Source organism: Microtus pennsylvanicus, chromosome 21 (assembly GCF_037038515.1).
Source record: "Microtus pennsylvanicus isolate mMicPen1 chromosome 21, mMicPen1.hap1, whole genome shotgun sequence".
NCBI lineage: Eukaryota > Metazoa > Chordata > Mammalia > Rodentia > Cricetidae > Microtus > Microtus pennsylvanicus.
This window is the reverse complement of record NC_134599.1, coordinates 34,753,730-34,771,458: the sequence shown is the minus strand read 5'-3', so window position 1 is coordinate 34,771,458 and position 17,729 is coordinate 34,753,730. Positions and strand designations below refer to the sequence as shown.

The window sequence follows — 17,729 nt, the reverse complement described above, 5'->3', positions numbered from 1 at the left end:
AAAGCATTGCAGCATTAGGAAGGTTGAGAGCCATTGGTCTAGTTTGTGAGTCTCAGTGGAAGAAAAGAGCTAACCTTATAGTAAAGATAGACATTGCAGACGCTCCATCCTTGCCAAATTCATGAGTTAGTGAAACTCAACTTAAATATAAGCAAATACTCTCTGGAGGTTCAGCTTCAGCGATGGGTACGGAAGTCAGTCTCTGACATGGGAAGTGGCACCTCAGGGCAGGCAGTGGTTATAGATGTGGTATGATTGAGTTCCTAGTTCAAAAGCGGCAGGTGTTCACATGGGTTGTTGAAAGCAAGGTCCATTGATGAGAATGGTGGCAGAAGTGGTTTTCTTACCAGAATAGCTCCCGAGGTGTGTGCTGGACACCATTCCCATCTTCAAGTTTTGGTGTGGGAGGTCCTTCTGTCTGTGTGTTGCTTTCATTGGTTAATGAATAAAGAACTGCTTTGAGCCTATAGCAGGGAAGAACAGAACTAGGCGGGGAAAGCTAGGCTGTATGCTGGGAGAAAGAAGGGCAGAATTAGAGAGAAGCCAGGGAGGTGCCAGAGATAGACGCTGGGAACTTTACCCATTAAGCCACAGTCATGTGGCGATACACAGATTAATAGAAATGGGTTAAATTAATATAAGAGTTAGCCAATAAGAAGCTAGGCCTAATGGGACAAGCAGTGATTTAATTAATACAGTTTCTGTGTTATTATTTCAGGACTAAACTAGCCAGGCGACTGGGAACCAACAAGCAAGGGCCTCCTCCAACAAGGTTTCCCTAGGCTTTCTACAACCTTGCATGCTACTACTCATGATTCTCTTAAGGTTCTCCATGACTTTTCTGTTTAATCAGACATTGTTGCTGTTGCTTGCAACCTGACCTCCTGAGAAAGGAGTGGAAAAGCAGATGTCTACGTTGAATGCACTTTGCGTAAGCAGTGTAGCTGTGTTCACTTCTACCATAGAAAGCAACAGTACTAGACCAATCTTCCTGGTGTAAGGAACTTGAAAATGACACTAAATGCAAAAAAACCACTGTGTGGTAGTTTGAATGTAATTGGCACACATACTCTCATAGGGAGTAGATGTGGGTATGGCCTTGTTGGAGGAAGTGTGTCACTAGAACGCCAGGGTTTGAGGTTTCCTATGCTCAGGATCGCACCCAGTGTCTCAGTCAACTTCCTGTTGCTTGCAAAATGTAGGCCTCTCAGCTGCTCCTCCAGCTGCCTACACACTGTCATTTTCCCCGTCATCCCCGTCACGATGATAATGGAATGAACCTCTGAACTGTAAGCTACCACTATAATTAAATGTTTTCCTTCATGAGAGTTGCCGTGGTCATGGTGAGTCTTCACAGCAATAGAAGCCCTAACTAAGACACATTGTTTCCCAGATATTGAACCATGTGTGGTACGGGGATGAATTCCTGAAGAAAGGAATTAAGTAGTAAAAGCCCTACTGCCCCCCACTTTATATAAGAGTATTTTCTTAATGGGAGTATCAAACAGAGATCGGTGGCCTTGTTCAGCCGAGATAGCTGGGGAGACTTTCAAGACAAGGTATCATGGAGAAGACGGTATGGAAGCAAAAGAGGCTCCTGCATTCCTTGCTCTGTGGTTGATGACCAAGTTGCATTTGTATAGGGTGAGCTTCTACCAGGTTAAGCAAAGGGCTCCACACTGCTCCAGGAGATGTTTGGGTTTCAACCAGCCGGTATGAAGAGCCCTTATTGAAAGCCCAGGGAATTCACTTCAGTAGAAGGGTTAGAGCTATGGTGTCAGGTGACTTTAGGCATTTCCCCAACGAAGTTTAGAGACGAGCTCAGAAAGAACAAATTCATTAATGAGCATAGCCAGATTTAAAAAAAAATCTGCATTTTAACAACAACAAAATACAGGTATGAACACAAAAAGCTTTTCAGAATGTTAAAAATTACTGCACATACAAATGGGTGGGATGCTGCAACAAAATCATAGACAATTTAGTCGGCAGAAACAAACCAGGAATGACAAGACAGTGCAATTAGCAGACAGACATTTTAAATTTAGCTATTTATTTTTATGTGCTTTGGTGTTTGGTCTGTATGTGTGTCTGTGTGAGGGTGTCAGATCCCCTGGAACTGGAGTTTATAGACAGTTGTGGGCTGCTCTGTGAGTTCTAGGAATTGGACCCAGGTCCTCTGGAAGGGCAGCCAGTGCTCTTAACTGCTGAGTCATCTCTGCAGCCCAAGTACTTTAAAAGAAGTTTAAAATGTGTACAAAGATTTAAGGAAAAGCATGAACATGATGAGGAGGAAAATAGGAAGGTAATTTTAGAAGCGCACAGAGCATTAGAGCTGAAGTGTTCACTACCTGAAAGGAGGAACTTATTGGACATTGAAAAGGAAACATTATCAGTTGACACTAAATTAGACCATCCAAACTAAAGAGTGCTAAAGAACATGCGTGTGTGTGTGTATGTGTGAGTGTGCGTGTGTGTGCGTGTGTGAGTGTGCGTGTGCGTGTGTGTGCGCACGCGCACACGCACGTGCATGCACACATGTGCACAGCAGTACTAAATGATTTTATGTGCATGCATGTTTGGAATCTAGAAAGGACTGGGGGGTAATGATTTGAAGTCATTCCAGTTTTGTGAGATTATTAATGAAGAATTTCAACACATGCAAAGTGAGGAAGCAACATCAAAAAAATCAATTCATAATGGAATCACCAAAAGTTAGTGATAAAGGGAAGAAAAATTGAGAGCAAAATATAAAAAAGATACTGTGTACCAAGGAACAGAGGTAGAAATAACTGACTTCTTATCTGAAATATTGCAAACTGGAGTATGATATAAAGGAATCTTTTAGTGTTGAAAAGAAGGAAAAGAAAGCATCATAATTTAGATTCTATATTCAGCAAAAACTGTCATTGAAAATGGAAGGAAAATGGAATTTGTATTTTTTTAGATATCAAAAATATTTATAATTAAAATATTTCTTTTTATGTTTAGGGGTGTTTTGCCTACGTATATGTCTGTTCACCACTTGCATGCCTGGTGCCCAAGGAGGACAGAAGCGGTCATTAGATTCCCTGGGACTAGAGTTACAAACAGTTGTGGGTGCTGAGACTTGAACCTGGGTCTTCTGGAAGAGCAGCAAATATCTATACTCCTGATCCATCTCTCTGGGCTCTTAAAGATTTTTTTTAACCATAAGATCCTCACTCCAAAAATTTTAAGAAAGTTCTTCAGGTATTGACACCAGTTGAAAAGTCAGATCTATACAATGAAATTAAGAGCCCAGAAGTAATAAAATTTGTAGACAAATAAAGGACACTTTTCTTTGCCACAAAAAAATTAGAAGATAATTGACCATCTAAAGCAAAGATACAAGATTTTGCATGATTTATAACATCTGTAGAAAAAAAATTATAGTAAGAATAACAACACACCAATAGAAAAACAGAAACAGCGTATATCATGGTAAAGTGTCCTACATCATGAATTAAATAGTATTATGACAGTTTGGACAGGAATGCCCCTGTGGTAGTTTGAATGTATTTGGCCCTCATAATCTCATAAGGAGTGGCAATATTAGGAGGTGTGGCTTTGTTGGAAAGGGTATGGCTTTGTTGGAGGAAGTGTGTCACTGTGGGGGTGGGCTTTGAGGTTTCTTATGCTTAAGATACCATGCAGTGAGTCAGTCGATTTTCTCCTGCCTGCAAGATGTTCAGTCTCAGCTCCAGCACCGTGTCTGCCTGCATGCCAACATACTCCCTACCATGACAATACTTGATTGAATCTCTGAAACTGTAAGCAAACCTCTTAAATTAAATGTTTTCTTTATAAGAGTTGTGGTCATGGTGTCTTTTCACAGTAATAGAAACCCTAACTGAGACGCCCCCATAGGCTCATCTGTTTGAATACTTGGTCCCCAGTTGATGGAACTGTTTGAGAAGGATTAAGAGGTGTGGCCTTGCTGGAGGCAGTGTATCACCTTGGGTGGGCTTGGAGCCTTCTGCTTCACCCCCAGTCTCTACACAGCTCAGCTTTAGCTTCTGTGCCTCCACTCATCCTCATGAATTCCACCCTTGGGAACCACAATCCCCAAATAAACTCTTCTGTATGCTGCCTTCATCATGGCATTTTGTCACATCAGTAGAAAAGTAACAGAGACAGGTATGGTATTATTTGAGCCTTGTCTCCATCAGTCTACTCCTGTTCTTATTTTGAAAATGTGTTAGATTGAAGCCAGGTAGTAGTGGCGCATGCCTTTAATCCCAGCACTAGGGAGGCAGAGGCAGAAGGATCTCTGTGAGTTTGAGGCCAGCCTGGTCTACACAGTGAGTTCCAGGACAGCCAGGACTGTTAAACAGAGATACTGTGTCTCTATATAACAAAAAAGTGTTAGATTGGCTAATTGATAAATAATTGAAGTGTGCTGTTGATATAGTGACCTTGGGAAATTCAGAACCAAAACACTAGCCAACTTTACTATATCTGGAAAGGAAAGGGTTTACTCTTTGCTACCAGGAAGGCATTTTGGTTCTGCTTCTACTCTGGGGGACGAGAAGGACAAAAAGAAAATGAAAAAAAAAGGTGTATATGAACCCACAAGACCTTTCTATAAGAGAATCCACTGCACCCACAAGTTCTTTGCCCATCAAAATCATATTAGATATAAGAACATCTCATGTCTAAGAACACCAGGGGATAGTTTGTGGCAACCATGCCTACTGTCCATGGAAATGGGGATGTGGACATGAGAACCTTTGTGTTTTGGTAACTTAATAAAAAGGCAAGCTATTTGTTCTTTGAATGAGGGCTGAAGAATGGGGGAAAGTAGAGATTCTGCATTCCTAAGACATAAGTAAATACCTCATAAGAACCATGAAAAGCCCAACCACCATCCCGGCAGAGCACCCTGAGCAGGCCATCAACTTCTGTTCAATTCTGTCTACTTCCCTGCCACCGTCCTGGTCTCACACATCCAGGTCAGGATGTGGGATTCCCCTCTGTATGCTGTGAATACCATTGGTTAATAAAGAAACTGTGTTGGGCCTGCACAGGGAATAGAGGTAGGCAGGGGAAACTAAACTGAATGCTGGGAGAAAGAAGGAGGAGTTAGAGAGAAGCCATGTAGCCCTGCCTGAGACAGACATCAGAACTTTAGATGGTAAGCCACAGCCACGTGACGATACACAGATTAATGGAGATGCGTAAATTAATATATAAGAGTTAGCCAATAAGAAGCTAGAACTAATGGGCCAAGCAGTGTTTCAAATAATATAGTTTCTGTGTAATTATTTCGTGTCTGAGCTTCCAGGAGGTTGGGAAACAAACAAGTGGACTTCTTACAACAAGGTCTCTTGGTCCCTCAGGGGTAGAAGGCATTGGGCATAGGTGGCATCATGTAGTACGGGAGGCAAAACATCCTTGTCCTACATTACTTGTTCTACAGACCTTCAACTAAGCATGGGAACTTCCTTAAGTTCCATAGATCCAAAGCTAACTTACTGCTTATAACATATCATGTTCTACAGCGATATGGGTTTAAAGGTACTGAAATAATTTTGCCTTGTTTGTAAACACTCTCTGTCTCAACCTCCCCCAGGAAAGTTATCTCAAGCCTTTCTCTGGCTCCCTCTGACCTCCTTATTTGGTATCTGGAGGGTTAATACGGGGCTAAGAAGGGCATTTGGAATGCAGTTCCAGGAAGCAGGACCACTCTGGTTGATCTCATCTTCTACTTGAGTGTAAGCTAGAATTATGACTTCCTTATAGTCACCCCTTTGAGTAAAATAGTCTCAGAGGCTTCCAGACAAATCCATATAACTACCTCACACTTCACAACTTCCTGTGGAGCCCTGTGTCCCAGCAAGGTAGGCTGTATGGGAGCCCCACTGGAGCAGGCCACTGCATCACCTTCCATCAACACATTTGGTCTTCTCTCATTCAGACAAAGGGCTGAAAACACCCAGGGTTGTTAGCAGTTTATAGGGGGCACTTCACCATCCAACCATTCGTGTGTCAACTCTGCGGGTAGCTATGATGACATCGCTGCATTCTGCTGCCTCCATGATGAGTAAGGAAAAGGGAAAACAGCTCTTTTCCCGAAGAAGTCCCTGAAGAGATGCTGGACTTGGTGTTGGACAGGCATTTACATCCTCTTTCTTGCAAACCAGTACTTGCCCTGTGCTGGGGGGTTGAGCTGTGTCCCTCTTAAGGGTTGAGGCCAGGACTCTTAGGATGGTATCAGAGCAGTGTGTGCTCTGAATATGTCACGTAGAGCTGAGGACTAATAACAGGCATGGCTGCTGTTTGTCTCTGAGGCTGACATTTGTATTCCTTCTCAGTTCTGAAGTTCTGGATGGAGAGCTCTCTCTGAGGCGATGTATCCCAAAGCTACTTACTCACCTCACTCTTAGGCTTGGTCTTCTGGAGGCTTCCTGGGACCTCTAATCTAGGCTCACTTCCCCACAGGTAGTTAGAGGGTCTGGTTCTATGTAAGGTCAGAGGGCAGGAACCTTAGAGGTAAGGCCAGGAGAGTTACACTTTGTAATAACAAACTCACCTAGAACTTTCCAAAGATTGTTCAACCTTCACATCTCTGGCTCTTCAGTTCCATTGTGAGGGTGCCAGCATCTCTCCTCCACAGATGTGACTTCCATTGTGAGGGCACCAGCATCTCCCTTTCACAGACGTGACTTCCATTGTGAGGGTAGCATCTCTCCTCCACAGATGAGACTTTCATTGTGAGGGTACCAGCATCTCTCTTTCACAGACGTGACTTTGTTGTGTCAAATAAGATCATCTGACCCTATGCTAGCTAATTTTTGTCAATTTGGCACTAGAGGAAGAGGCAATCTCGATCAAGGAAGTGTCCCTTTCAGACTAGCCTATAAACATATCCTCAGTTAAGGAAACACCCTTATCAGGCTGTCCTATAAACACATCTGTTGAGCACTTTCTTGATTAATGGTTACAGTGGGACGGCCCAGTCCACCATGGGTGGTGCCATCCCCTGGACAGGTGGAATTGTTTACATCCCATTCCCTGGGTTGTATAAGAAAGCAGCCTGAGAAAGCCATGGAGCAGCATTCAGTCATGTCTTCTGCTTCAGTCCCTGCCTCCGGGTTCCTGCCTTGACTTCCCTTTGTGATGGACTGTAAGCTGTAAGAGGAACTAAACCATTTCCTCTCTAAGCTGAAGCTAGTATCAGAGAATGGGCTGTTACAATAGCACACCTGGCCCTGCTCCTCAGGAGAAGATTCTGGAAGCATCTGTCAGTCTGGTCTGGAAATGCCATCAAGGGCTTGGAGCTTAATGAGCTGTTCTGTGGGAACATGGATGATGATGCCGGAGCAATGCTGATGGCTTATGAAATTTCAGAAGGATGTAAAGCCTCTGGGGGCTGTCAATATTTTGAATTGGGGATCTGTGGGTTGTGGTTAGCTGTGGCTCTTGGCTAACAAGAGACCAGCACCCCTGAAGTGAAATCTTTGCTTTACTGGGGCAATCGATGCTGGTTACCTAGGGCTGAAAAGTCATCTATGACTAAGAAGAGACCAGCACCACCGCGGTGAGACTCTGGAAGCATTCCTGCAGGGTCAGGACTCTGAGACTGTGGTCCAGAGGGGCCAAGGCTGTGTATCAAGGTAGCAAATGAACTTGGTTATGTGTAAATGCATCCCATACAGGACAGAATCATTGGCTTAGAAGTTATAGGACTGAAGGAGTCAGGGGAGGGCTGAGGCATGGTACTGTGAGGTGCCAGGAAAGGTCACTGGTGAAGGGGCAGCCTCAGCTGCAGTGGAAACCCCAAGGTGCTAAGCACAATGTGGCAGGGTTGGAGTCTCCAAAGAAGCCACGAGAGGCCACTGGTGAAGGTACAGCCTCAGTTGTCATGGACAGCCTTACTTCTTTCAAGGTGGTTTGGGTTGTATCACCTGGAGGTGAGAGAGAACTGGAGGGCTCTTCTTGTGGAGGACACCATCCCTGGAAACCAAGCTATACTAATTTGAAGCAAACCACTCTTGGGGAGAACCCAACTTCTCTGAAGTACCGCTTTGAAACATCTGGCCTGCAGATGTTTTAGAAGAGGCTAAGCTGTGGTTTCTTGATGTAAATGATTTTGGAAGAAGTGTTTCCCTGCCTTGTCTGACTCACTCTTCCCTTTCTGCCTGGCCCCTACAGGCATTTTACGTTTTGCAGCCAGGACAAGAAATTGCTTAGCCACTGGGATGGAGTCCCCGAGACTATATATGGTCCTCACTGTCATCACTGAAGATGTAGTTTATGCTTTTCTGACTGGATTTTCTCTCCAGGAGTGGACTTCTACTTCCGGAGCAAATGAGTGTAAAGCTCTTACGTGCCCCCTCCTCCAGCCGGCTCCTGAGAGCACAGCATGTAGTTCCCACTGTTTGATAGCCTTAGCCCAGCCCAGCCACTCTGCCCTGGGAGAGGGGCACATCCACAGCCCCAGCCTCATCCCAGCGGCTCTGCCCTGGCTGCATCTACAGCCTTAGCCCAGGCCCAGCCTCAGCCCAGTGGCTCTGCCCTGGGAGGGGGGTGGGGGGCGGCATCCACAGCCTTAGCCCAGCCCAGCCACTCTGCCCTGGGAGTGGGGTTTTGGGGGGCTGCATCCACGCTTTAGCCCCAGCCCAGCCGCTCTGCCCAGGTGGTGGGGGGCACATCCATAGCCTTAGCCCAGCCCAGCCACTCTGACCTGGGTGGGGGCTGCATCCACAGCCTTAGCCCAGCCCCAGCCTCAGCCCAGCGGCTCTGCCCTGAGAGGAGGGGCACATCCACAGCCTTAGCCCAGCCCCAGCCTCAGCCCAGCGGCTCTGCCCTGAGAGGGGGGCACATCCACAGCCTTAGCCCAGCCCCAGCCTCAGCCCAGCGGCTCTGCCCTGAGAGGAGGGGCACATCCACAGCCTTAGCCCAGCCCCAGCCTCAGCCCAGCGGCTCTGCCCTGAGAGGGGGGCACATCCACAGCCTTAGCCCAGCCCCAGCCTCAGCCCAGCGGCTCTGCCCTGAGAGGGGGCACATCCACAGCCTTAGCCCAGCCCAGCCACTCTGACCTTGGTGGGGGCTGCATCTACAGCCTTAGCCCAGGCCCAGCCTCAGCCCAGCGGCTCTGCCCTGAGAGGGGGGCACATCCACAGCCTTAGCCCAGGCCCAGCCTCAGCCCAGCGGCTCTGCCCTGAGAGGAGGGGCACATCCACAGCCTTAGCCCAGCCCAGCCGCTCTGCCCTGGGAGGGCCGCATCCAAGTGTTGCATCTGATCGCTCTTATGCCTCCTCTTTCATTACTGCCACCTTGTCTCTCATCCTGGGCCTAACCTGTGCCGTCCCTATCTGCTTTATAGCCAGTTCATCTCATTTGCCTCTGCCACCACCCGGTGAATCTCCCTAGCCCAGTGTTTGGTCAAATTACAACCCTATTCAGAAACCACAGGCTCTGTCACTCATCCGAAACCTACAGCCACCGTATCTGTGCCTTTTCTTTCCCCTTACCTTCTCTCACCTTGGATGGCAGGTACCTTTCCACACATCTTAGCCAAAGGCCTTTCTGCGCAATTCAAGTTTCTGCTAAGAATTGGAACTCCATGAAGACTTGAGTCGTTCCTGACAGCTTGGATAAATTCCCAATTGCAAGTTCCACCAATGTTCTGTCTTTTCCAGGTTGACTTGCTCCAAGTTAAGGTGCTATATTGGATCTCCCTGAAACCTCGCTTTGTCCGGATGTCTCTAAATTTCTACATATCCATCCTTTTATCATCATCCTTTCCCCCATTTGCATTTTATTGTCAACACCCAGACGTTTGAAGCCACCCACGTGTAAGATTGCAGGCACCCAGGGCCATACGCTGTGACAGTCTATGATGAGCTTGGTAGGAACTGCAGGGCTAGATCCCTGCATGCATGTAGCCTTAGTGGCTTCGTGGATGCCTAGTCCTCTGGCTTGTGATTTCCTGTTTACCAACCATGTCTCCCATCACACCAAGGGCTTGGGAGCCAGAACTGGCATGGCCTTATTCTCTCTGTTGGCAGTGCCTGCACAGTGCCTCACACCCTGCTCAGCCAAGATCTGCTAAAAGACAGAAGGGGGCGCCTCCTCTCACATACTTAGTTATGAATCTCCCCCCACACACCCCCGCAAAAGGACTTCCTAAATTGCTTCACCTACTTCCTGAGCCCTACATATTGCCCCATGCTTCAAGTCCTGGAAAGCCCCTTCTTCTTGTTGCTTGGAAACCCCTAAGTGTCTAGAGGCCTAAATCTGAAGCTGCTTCCCTTTGGACGGGGCAGTGAGACCACACCACACACATCTGACCTCAGGCATGCTTACAGACACAGCTGGAATGAAGGATGGTTGCTCAGGGTCTGGACAAGTTTCTGGCTGACCTGGCTTCTTCTTGGTTATAGGATTCCTCACTTTTTTAGGGTGTACATGGCTTCATGTAAGCAAGGGCCTGAAGAAATGGAGACTTCCAAGCTCATGCTTCCTCCTCAGCCACAGATACAAAAATGTTCCCTCAGCCAGAGATACAAAAATCACCAGTCCTAAAATGTCCCATCCACAGTCTCAGTAGGGGGTGTCTGGAATATGAGAAACATTTTTTTAAAAAAATTAATAACTTACTTTGTGTGGAAGTGTTGTGTATTAGTGTGAACATGCCATGACACATGTTTGGAGGACAGAGGACAACCTGTGGGAGTCTGTTCTCGCTTCATCATGTGAGTCTGAGGTACTGAACTTAGGTCATCAGGCTTGGTGGCAAGAGCACCTTCACCTACTGAGATATCTCGCTGGCCCTGGACACGTCCCTTCTCGACCTGGGTGGTAGGTAGATTCCAAATATTTGCTTGGGAGTCAGGACTTTCAAGTTAGAATTCATTAAGCTGCACATTTTTATTCCGTGTACTTTGCTGAATATATGTTGTATTCAATTTAAGAAGACGAGAAAGGAAGGGAGACAGAGACAGAGACGGAGACAGAGAGAGGAAGGAAACAGCGCATTCTTTCCTGACTCTAAGCTCCTAGTCCAGTCAGTCGCATTGAACAAGCACTCGCCTGCACCTGCCTCTGCTGAACTGTGGAGTGCCGGTGCCCCGGCCCCACCTCTGAATTGTTGTCATTTTGATGTGGAGCCTGGAGGCCCAAGAAGGAGTGTGACTCAAACTGGGACTGAAGTAAGGGTGGGGCTCAGTCGAGCTGAACATTTTACTTAGGGAACCGCGTGAACGAACATTGCTGAGTGGAACTGCGCTTACGTGCTTGGGTCTGAAGCAGCAAAGATGCCCTGCTATTGGATATGGGGAGACACTTGGAGGTATGTCTGGCTTAGAGGCCCTGATTTGCTGCCATAACCTCAAATATCATTAGGACAGGTATTACGTTCAGGGAAATAGAATACAAGACTCTGGGTTTTTGTGCAAAAGCTGACATGAGATTTTCTCAGTTTTGTTTGTTGTTTTGCTTAAATCAGAAGCCCACATGAACTCACAATTTCTATCCAAGACAGGCAGGAAGTTACATCTGCCAGACACATGATATGGCACCCGAGTTCCTGCAGATGCACGGGGTGGTATCCGAGTTCCTGCAGACGCATGGCGTGGCACCCGAGTTCCTGCAGACGCATGGCATGGCTCCTGAATTCCTGCAGGTGCACGGAGTGGCACCCGAGTTCCTGCAGACGCATGGCAGGGCACCCGAGTTCTTGCAAACACATGGCGTGGCACCCGAATTCCTGCAGACGCATGGCATGGCACCCGAATTCCTGCAGACACATTGGCTCTAACCCTGAATTTCAGCTCACCCCACTGTGCAGACACTTCCAAGGCCAGCATTAATGAACACAGTAGAAGCAGGTGCACACGGAGGGCCCCAAGAACCGTGAACTGCAGCAACGACAGGGAGCTGTGATGAGCTACGAGGCGACCCACTCCCACCCCCAGCCTGGGACCTTGGAATTCAGAACTCTGCCCACCATCACCGAGCTATGCCTGTGTCTGGACTACGAATGAGGGCACTGTAAAATGTTCGAAGAGTCCCTGAACTCCAGCCACGGCTACAAAGTTTACAAATTGAGAGCCAAATCAGATCTAGCTCCTTTACACTCAAAGAGGAACTGTGATGAGGGGCGACACCCAAAACCAAGGAGAGGTCGTAGCAGCAGTGTGCTGGTGACAGTCACCGTCCAGGAAGACGCACTCTGGCCATCACTGTGACCAGCCTTCTCTTCTTTCATTTAATGAAACTGGGTGCAGGGGGACCTGAAGCGCTTTAGAAAATCGCGTGCAATGGTCAGTGCAGAGCCGGGCATTCAGGCAACCCTGCTGGGGAGCCTGCACAGTGGAAGCTGTATGGACACCGAGAGGGGCCGCCATCATGAAAGGAAACCCAGCAGCCCCACAATAGGAGTGACTGGCTTAAAGACCATCTGGTGGATTTTGATTGAACTGCGTTCTCCTTAAACAGCCTTCCAATGTGGCTCCACAAGCTTCAAGAAAAGAGGCCATGACCCGCCAGCATGGCTGCTGTAGTTTGCATTAGTAAATGAATAAACTAGCTGCTTGGGTCTATATACGTGTCTGTTAAGGGGAGCCCACTCCAGAATCGGGCCCACCCTGTACCAACTTAATTGAGATTCTGAGTGTTGCAAGTGCCGGCTCCAGCCCCGGTGCCAAAGATCTCTCTTCTGGACTCCTCTCGGCAGAACTGGCCAGCCTTCCTAAGGGACGGCCTAGCTGTGAATTTGAGCTGCTTGGTCAGATGGCCAGGGTCATCTGGACCGAAGGCTATGACGGTGCCAGGTTCCAGTGTGTGTTCCAAGTTCCACATTCTGTAGCAGACTCCAGGCGCCAGACCAAAGGCGGCTCCTAGCAGGGAACCGGTAAGGGCTGGCCCCGTGTGTTTGTTCCTCCACACACATGCCAGGGTGCCCTACATCTCCAACTCCCTAGCCTTTCATCCACAGTGGCTCCGAATGCTGCTGATAGCAGAACCACTTAGCGAGTCTGTTAAAACCGATTTCATCGACACGTCTCATGTAGGAGCAGGGAATGTTTCGTTCTATTGACAAAATAACTTAGTTTTCAAAAGTATACCTCAAAATAATACGAGATGAGTTCCGTATCGTTCTTTTTGGATAAAAGCTATTTTAAATAGGAACTTACTATGTGGCTCTGGCTGGCCTGGAACTTACTATTAGACTAAGCTAGCCTCACACTGACGAAGCTCTGCCTGCCTCTTGCTCCCAAATGCTGGGATTGGAGGCGTGCGTCACCACGCCCAGCCTTTTTGAAAAAATTAAAATTACATGAATGCATATCAGGGCTCAGGTGTAGAGCTTAAAGGACTTACTAGAATCGGTTTTTCCTTCTACCATGAGGGCCCTAGGGGTCAAACTCAGGGTTTCAGATTTGGTGGTAAGAACTTTACCCTCTGAGCCATCTCACCAGTCCTGATTATGCCTTTAATATCCTTTTAATTCAGTTATTCTTTAGCTCTAAAATTTATTTAGTTCTTTGTATAGTCTCTCTTATGAATATTTTCATTTTGTTCAGGCATTTTTCTGAGCTTGATGATAGTTTTTGAGTTTTTAAAATTAATTTATTCTTAGACAATTTCATCTGTGTATATAATCCATTCTGACCCTCGGATTCCTCCACCATCCCTTAGTCTCCTCCCACACCCACCTCTTCCATGCTTCCTTTCCTCCCACCAAATCTTCACCATACTTTCTGTTTTTTGCTTTGTGACCAATGGGGTTTAATCAGGTCACTCATGAGGACACGGGCATGGAACAATGTAGCATTAGTCACTGACGGATATCTTTGCTACTGAAGAAAATGACCTTCTGTCCTCCAGCAGCTCAAGACTGCTGTCAGCTTTCCTGGGTGGGGCAGGTGGGTACCCCACCAACCCTCATCCATCTGGGATTGAATGTTTATGGATTCAGCCTTTTGTAGGTCCTATGTAGGCAACCACAGCTGTTGTTAGCTCGTGAATGTCATGGCCACACCATGCCCATAGGACAGTATTTTATGGCCCTAGTAGGAAGGTTTATTTTTTGTTTTTGTTTTGTTTTTTGCTTTCTTGTGTTTTTTTGTTTGTTTGTTTCTGTAGTACTAGGATGAAACCCAGGGTCGTGTGCATGTTAGCCAAATGCTCTACCACGGAATCACATCCCCAGCCTGAGAATTCTCCTCTTCCTCCTCCTCCTCCTCCTCCTCCTCCTCCTCCTCCTCCTCTCTTCTTCATTATAATTATTGCCAGAGGAGGATATGTATATGATGAGTGTTTGCTGTTATAGATTATTATTTTAAGATGTGCTGCATTGGTTTATGCTGTAGAACATTTGTCTAATGATGCAAAGATGTATTGCATTCTTTTGTGATGCATGTTTTTAACTCTCTAAAGCTGTGTTACTTTGCCTGTCTAAAACACCTCAATGGCCTAATAGAGAGCTGAATACCCAATAGTAGTAAGGCAGGAGAAGGAATTGGTGGGGCCGGCAGGCAGAGAGAATAAATAGGAGGTGAGACCTGGGAAAGATCGAGGGATGAGAAAGAGGAGGAGCAAGAAAAGAAGGGGACAGACACATAGCCACACAGTCACACAGCCAACACAGAATAAGAAGGAAAGAAAAGAAATACAGAAATAAAGGGAAAACCCCAGAGGCAAAATGTAGATGGTATAATTTAAGAAAAGCGGACTAGAAACCTGCCAGGCTAAGGCCGGGCACTCACAGGAAATAATAAGCCTCCATGTGTTTATTTGGGAGCTGGATGATGAGCCACCCAAAGAGCAAAGAATTGCACACACACACACGCGCGCACGTGGACACACATGCACACACACGCACACATACACACATGCACACATGCTCGCGCGCGCACACACACACACACACATGCACACACACGCACACACACACACGCACACACACACACCAGTTTGTGAGTATAAGGTCACACATACCATGGAGCATTCATGGAGGTCAGAGTAGAAGAGTTGGGTCTGTGTTTCTTCCTTTACAGGGGTCCTGGGGACCACACACAGGTTGTCGGGACTGTTTGGCAAGCGCTCTAGCCCAACACTCATTTTCAGATCCCAGATCCCGGACGATGCCAGCAGAGGTTTTGATGACAGCTGGTGTAGGATGAACAGCAGGAAAGGAATGAGACTTTCAAAGATGGATTTCTTAAAGGCCCTCGATGCGATTCAAATATCTACACAAGATATTTGAAAAAGGAGACCACCTCTGCAGGCCCAGGCCTCTCCCCAGGGTGCCTTTCTCCTCTGAGCCATCCTCTTAAATATGTATCTTTAAAGGCCTTGTAATGCCTTCCCGAGCAGTCTTCCTAGATCGAATCCTGCCTTACCAGGTTCTCATGATTCTCCTCAGTCCTCCCCAGCTCATAATGTATCTATTTGGTTTTTTAACCTTTTTTTTTAAAAAAATAGTGTGCATGAGTGGTTTGCTTGCATACATGTCTGAGTGACACATATGTGCAGTGCCTGCAGAGGCCATCAGAGGGTCTAGAGTTACAGGGAGTTGTGAGCTACCATATGAACACTAGAAATCGAACTCAGGTCTTAATGGCTGAGCCATCTCTCTAGCCCCACATCGAGACATTCTTTATGTTTGTGTATTGATTTGATATTTCCACTCCATTGATTTTTCCATCACTGTGTAGAAAATTCTGGACTAGAATGGGCCCAACTGGCGGCTATTGGGTGACAATGAGTGAAGGAGGTATTGAACGGAGGGTGAAGCCTCTGTTACTAGGGAATGAACAGTTTCTTACAAATCTTCCGTCCCTGGCTTTCCGTTTACTTCTCTATATACTGAGGGCTGTAGAGATGGTCTCCAGGGTCTTCCCTTTCAACTCTGATTAGCCCTTTCCTCCTCTGTGGGCTCCACAGGGAGGACGTGGAACATTAGGAGCACTCTGGAAACTGCTCTGAATCGAAGCCACCAAAGGGTCCACGAGCGCTCCCTCTCCCCGCGTCCTGAGAGCAGCCATGGCTCTGAGTGACACCGATGTGCAGAAGCAGATCAAGCACATGATGGCTTTTATTGAACAAGAAGCCAACGAAAAGGCCGAGGAGATCGACGCCAAGGCGGAGGAGGAGTTTAACATTGAGAAAGGCCGCCTCGTGCAAACCCAGCGACTAAAGATCATGGATTACTATGAGAAGAAGGAGAAGCAGATAGAACAGCAGAAAAAAATCCAGCTGTCCACCATGAGAAATCAGGCGCGGATCACAGTCCTGAGAGCCCGAGACAACCTCATCTTGGAACTGCTCGAGGATGCGAAGATGAGACTCAGTACAATCGTGCTGGATCCGGATATCTATCAGGAGCTGCTGGACAAGCTCGTCCTCCAAGCCTTTCTCCGGCTCCTGGAGCCTGCGATGATCGTCCGCTGCAGGCCACAGGACCTCCACCTGGTGGAGGCTGCCGTGCAAAGAGCCCTCCCTGAGTACGTGATGCTCTGCCAGAAGCGTTCATACGTCCAGGTTGATCATAAGGCATACTTGTCTCCAAATGCCGCTGGCGGGGTGGAGGTCTATAGCAGCGATCAGAAAATAAAGGTTTCTAATACCCTGGAAAGTCGGCTGACTCTCGCGGCCCTGGAAAAGATGCCAGAGATACGAAGGGCTTTGTTTGGAGGTAATTCCAATAGAAAGTTCTTTACATAAAGGCGCTGGAAAGGGAAGCTTGGGCTGAACAGCAAAGTCAAAAAAAGTCTTAAGTCATTTGGACAAGGGGAACTGGGGGGGGGGGGATGTGTCTGCCTCTTTGGAAGCTCTGGTGTTGATTCCTAGCTTTGAATAGCTAAAAGAATGATATTTTGTTAACTTTGGAATAAAGCACAAATAATGCTCAGAAATCAAATTCTAGTTCATCCATATTGATGACAATTTCTGGGGCATTTTGAAGTCTGGAATGAATGAATGTCTTCACCTTAGTTGAGATATAAATAGCCCCTTTGACCTATGAGTCCAAGGCTCTAAGCTTATTCAGCTATGAAATGGGTTTTTCCTTCCTTTTTTCAGCTTTAGTAACTTGTGACAATGGTATTAAATGAGGGCCAGCATCATGGACGTGCCTGGTCCAGCTTCCCCGGAGCTCATGATCAGAAAAGCCCCAGGCAATCAGAAACGGAACCTACAGTTTCGTGGCTCTAGCTACTGCCTTGAAATTCTTGCTATCTTTGGAGATGAGTAAGAGAAACTTCAATGGGACATTTGGGTGTGTACCATGGGTTTGGACCCTGAACTTATGAATGCTACAGATTCCAGAAGTCCACCTGTATTTCCAAAGTACATTCTTGGCCTGTCTCTCCCATCTCCCTGCTGTTCCAAGGTCCAGCCTTCTACGTTACCAGCCTACATCACCACCCCTCCACCCCTGTATGCATGCTGGGTCAGAGTGGGATATACAAACTCTATGGAGTTCAGGATCAACTACAAAGATAGACATCTCTGCTCTTAGTTCAGGCACAGTGTGCAGTTCTTGGGGTTGATGGGAAAGAGAACCCAGCAGTTGTCAAACTTTCTGGGCCCAAGTATCATGGCAGGATCCTCAGGGGCTTCTGAGCAGTCTGGGGTCTGCAAAAAATCCCCCCACCTGCAGGAGTCTTCCCTCAGATAGCCAAATGCCTGTAGAGATTTGGGCTGGGAGAAGCCGAAGTGGTTTTTGTTTACATGTGGGGATTACATAGTGTCAA

At 47.0% G+C, this 17,729-nt stretch overlaps 1 protein-coding gene across 1 annotated transcript; it reads left to right on the top strand.

Moving 5' to 3' along the window:
- The first annotated feature begins 16,017 nt into the window (after positions 1-16,017).
- Positions 16,018-16,738, top strand: Atp6v1e2 (ATPase H+ transporting V1 subunit E2). Its single transcript, XM_075955537.1, has one exon. It carries the CDS (start codon positions 16,018-16,020, stop codon positions 16,696-16,698), a length of 681 nt encoding a protein of 226 aa, XP_075811652.1. The 3' UTR covers positions 16,699-16,738.
- The last annotated feature ends 991 nt before the right edge of the window (positions 16,739-17,729 follow it).

Bases quoted from the DNA above. Each gene is read 5' to 3' on its own strand.
- Atp6v1e2 (XM_075955537.1), top strand. From the start codon at position 16,018: ATGGCTCTGAGTGACACCGATGTGCAGAAGCAGATCAAGCACATGATG.